The 3,997-nt window shown below is 49.5% G+C and overlaps 1 protein-coding gene across 1 annotated transcript in view; it reads left to right on the top strand.

Annotated features, from left to right (window-relative positions):
• The first annotated feature begins 301 nt into the window (after window positions 1-301).
• PSME3 (proteasome (prosome, macropain) activator subunit 3 (PA28 gamma; Ki)) overlaps window positions 302-3,997 on the top strand; it is an 11,004-nt gene continuing 7,308 nt past the window's right edge. The window contains exons 1-4 of the mRNA XM_011929677.1: window positions 302-1,197; window positions 1,878-1,910; window positions 2,031-2,093; window positions 2,287-2,343. Of these exons, the coding sequence (XP_011785067.1) occupies window positions 1,156-1,197; window positions 1,878-1,910; window positions 2,031-2,093; window positions 2,287-2,343 (195 nt within the window). The 5' untranslated portion in view covers window positions 302-1,155. The remainder of the gene's footprint in view (window positions 1,198-1,877; window positions 1,911-2,030; window positions 2,094-2,286; window positions 2,344-3,997) is intronic.

Below are 3,997 nucleotides of genomic sequence, written 5' to 3'. Positions count from 1 at the left end.
TCTTATTGAGATGTGCAGTTAAGTGTAAAATAGGCACTGGATTTTGAAGACTTGGTATGAGAAAAGAATGCATAAGATCTCGATTTTTTAATGTTGATTATATGTTGAAGGACTTGGATAAATTGGGTTGAATATATGACTAAAATTTTCACTTGTTTCTTTTACTTTTTAATTGTGGCTACTAGAAGATTTCAACCTACATATGTAACTCACATATTTCTAGAATCTGAGACAGTGCCCTGGCCCATTTTATTGAATGAAATATCCAGTGTCGAGAGAGAGATCGAATGAATGGGTGCATGAAGAGGTATAGTCTCAAGCTTCCATTAGGCAAATAGATACAGCACTGCCATAGAAGTAGGAGATCTGGGTCCTGGCTCAGAATGTACTGGAAACGCCTTGGACAAGTCTTGCCCTACTCTGGGCATCAATTTGCCCATTAGGTAGTTGATCTTTGAGGTCCGGAAGCTTACGACAGTCAGTTGGCAGGGAAATGTACCAGGAAAGCTTGGTACAACCGCACTTGTCTTTTTCGCTCTAGCCTAAACACTTGAGCCTCGGCAAACGGGCAGAGGCAGCGGGAATCAGGGACTACACCCCCGAACCCAGCACCCGGGTCCCGGACTTCCCCGAGCCTACGTCACTGGGGCGCGACAGCGCTGTCCCCGGGACTGCAGCGACTGAGGTCCCTTCGGTGAAGGCGAGTTCCGGGCCAACAGAGAGGGCCGCACCGTTTCCGAGTCTTTCGGAGGCTCAGTTCTCAGCGCACCATTCCCCACAGCTCTCCTTTTTACTTCACCCCTACCCAACACTTTACCCCGGCAGTGTGAACCCTGCTGGGAGCGTGCAAACCCGAGTCTCATCGCGGCTGCGCAGCGCACGTGCACAGCCTTGCAGGAGTCTCGGCGATTGGCTGTGACGCAGTTTCCGGCGTGAGCGGCGAAAGCCGGGAGGGCAAGCGAGAGAGCGACCAGGCAGCAGGCTGCCGGCGGGCGGGCGGACGGCACGGAGGGAGCGAGCAAGCGAGCAGTGAGTGAGCCAGCGAGGGCGGCCGGGTCCCGAGGTCAGCCGAGATTTCTCAGGTCCCTCCGGCCCCCTCCCTGGAGTCCACAGCGCCTCCGGTGTCCAGCGGATCGGACACGGCCCGGCCCGGCCATGGCCTCGTTGCTGAAGGTGGATCAGGAAGTGAAGCTCAAGGTAGCGGCACCGGTCCGGCCTTTTTGCCCCTCGCTTTGATCCCCCAGCAGTCTGACCGGCTTTCTACTCCCCATGGCGTCTTTGTCTCCCTGGGGATACCAGCTCTGAGCTTCCGCTCGACTCAGCCCAGCCCCCAACTCCTGGGGTCGGCTTCGCGGGAGAGGAAAATATAGGATGGCTTTCTGTACCGCGTCTGATGATGGAGAGTCCCGGGGACACCTCCGCGGACACGTGTTGGACTCAGGGCTTTAGGCCAGTGACAGCTGGCAATCCCCCAGCCCAACAACGTCCCTGGACACTGCCCCTGGACACTGCCCCTGCCCTTGGTGGCTGGCCTGCCTGGTATCATAGGCCAGGTCTGGGTGGGGGGTTGGCGCGTTTGTGAGCTCACATCTTTCCTAACTACCTGTCTTTTGTCTGCTTATCAAATTCAGACAGCTTCAGACACAGGAGGGAGGGAGGGGAGAGGAGAGAGGAGACAGGCAGGTGCTGCCCTCAAAGCCCTGCTTCTCCTGAGATGGAAAAATGGATCCTCAAAAAAATAAAGTATTTGCAGTCTGGGGGCCTCTCATCTTCTTATTACAGTTACAAGGTGAGGGAAAGATAGTTGGATTTGGGATTCTCCATCCTGCTCTTACTTCTGTCCCCAGGTACTGAATTGCTCTCTTTGTTAATTTTAGGTTGATTCTTTCAGGGAACGCATCACAAGTGAGGTGAGTGAAATAAATAGAAAAATGAGTGTTGGTTGAGAGTTTCCCAAAGAGAAGATATCTGGAGAGAGAGAGAGACCTTCCCACAGATATTAATTCAGCTGTATTTTCCCTCCTCCTTAGGCAGAAGACTTGGTGGCAAATTTTTTCCCAAAGAAGTTATTAGAACTTGATAGTTTTCTGAAGGTGAGAGACCCTTTTCTTTCCTCAAATTCCCCTATTTTTTTGGCCCTGGTATTACTGTCAACTGGAACAAATTGTGTGTTGTTCTTCTTTTTATTTTTTTAAACTGTAAAAGCGCTTTCATTTCTTGCTCTTCAATCAAATACTTCTTTGTTCAGCCTGAAAAGATTAATGTTTTGGGGTGGGTGTCTTTCAGGAACCAATCTTAAACATCCATGACCTAACTCAGATCCACTCTGACATGAATCTCCCAGTCCCTGACCCCATTCTTCTCACCAATAGCCATGATGGACTGGATGGTGTAAGTGTCCTATATTTATCTTTGTGTTATTGAGCAGTAGGTCCTCTGTCCTCTGTTTCCTTGTCAGTTTTAAGATGTACAGAGGCAACAGTGGGATTTGGATCTGGGAACTAGGACTGTTACAGACATGATGACTCTAGTATAGTTGTTTTATTTCTTATTTATTTATTTATTTTTGAGAAAGGGCGTCACTTTTTTTTGCCCAAGCTGGAGTGTAGTGGCGTGAGCACTGCTCACCGCAGCCTGGACCTCCCAAACTCAAGTGACCCTCCCTCCTCAGCCCGCCAAGTAGCTGATACTACAGGAGTGTGCCACCATGCCCAGCTGATGTTTGTATTTTTTGTAGAGACAGGGTTTCACCATGTTACCCAGGCTGGTCTCAAACCACTGAGCTCAAGTAATCCACCTGCCTCAGCCTCCCAAAATGCTGGGATTACAGGCGTGAGTCACCGCACGAGGCCTCCGGTATATTCCTTTTAGACCCTGAGTTTCATTTACGATGTGAAGTGAGTGTACCAATGCTACTCTCAGTGTTAGAGTGAGTTTCAAATAAAAGAGAACTAGCTTCGGCCAGGCGCGGTGGCTCACACCTGTAATCCCAGCACTTTGGGAGACCGAGGTGGTTGGATCACGAAGTCAGGAGATGGAGACCATCCTTGCTAACACAGTGAGACCCCATCTCTACTAAAAATACAAAAAATTAGCTGGGCGTGGTTGTGGGCGCCTGTAGTCCCAGCTACTCGGGAGGCTGAGGCAGGAGAATGGCATGAACCCAGGAGGTGGAGCTTATAGTGAGCCAAGATAACGACACTGCACTCCAGCCTGGGCAACAGAGCAAGACTCTGTCTCAAAAAAAAAAGAGAACTAGCTTCATCAGGTTATCTGGTTTTTCCCGTGGCTCTGAACAAGACTTTACTTACCTTTGTTTCCATGTCTTGATAAGTGTTATGGGATATGAAGTTATTGCTGTGTAACTGCAATCGCTGTTTTGCTGTGCATCTTTAACAGCTACTCCTTATCAGTCATGTGTCCGCATGCTACTATACACTGATGATACTGAATTGTTGTCTGTAGTACCTCCTCATTGACAGAACTTGGACGTCTGGAAGGCAGGAACTCCTTTTTTTTTTTTTTTTTGCGACAGTCTCACTCTGTTTCCTAGGCTGGGGTGCAGTGGCGTGATCTCAGCTTCCTGCAGCCTGCCCCTCCCGGGTTCAAGTGATTCTCCCACCTCAGCCTCCATGTAGCTGAGATTACAGGTGCGCGCCACCAAGCCCAGCCAATTTTTTTATTTTTAGTGGAGACAGGGTTTCACCGTGTTGTCCAGATTGGTCTCGAACTCCTGACCTCAGGTGATCCACCCGCCTCAGCCTCCCAAAGTGCTGGGATTACAGGCGTGAGCCACCGTACTCGTTCAGCAGGAACTATCTTAATCTCTGTATTCCCAGCACCTAGCGTTGATCCTGGTCCATAGCAATTGCTGAATGCATGTTTGTTGACTGAATAATGTGTTCCTTTGTGGAACCAGCAGATTTGTACGTATTCCCTTAATTATCTTGCCTACTTTGATAGGTTCTTCTTTCCTATTCCTTGTAATACTTAATGT

Source organism: Colobus angolensis, unplaced genomic scaffold, assembly GCF_000951035.1.
Source record: "Colobus angolensis palliatus isolate OR3802 unplaced genomic scaffold, Cang.pa_1.0 Scaffold83, whole genome shotgun sequence".
Classification (NCBI taxonomy): Eukaryota; Metazoa; Chordata; class Mammalia; order Primates; family Cercopithecidae; genus Colobus; species Colobus angolensis.
Note: the sequence above shows the minus strand (reverse complement) of the source record. Positions and strands in the feature narration are given on the sequence as shown.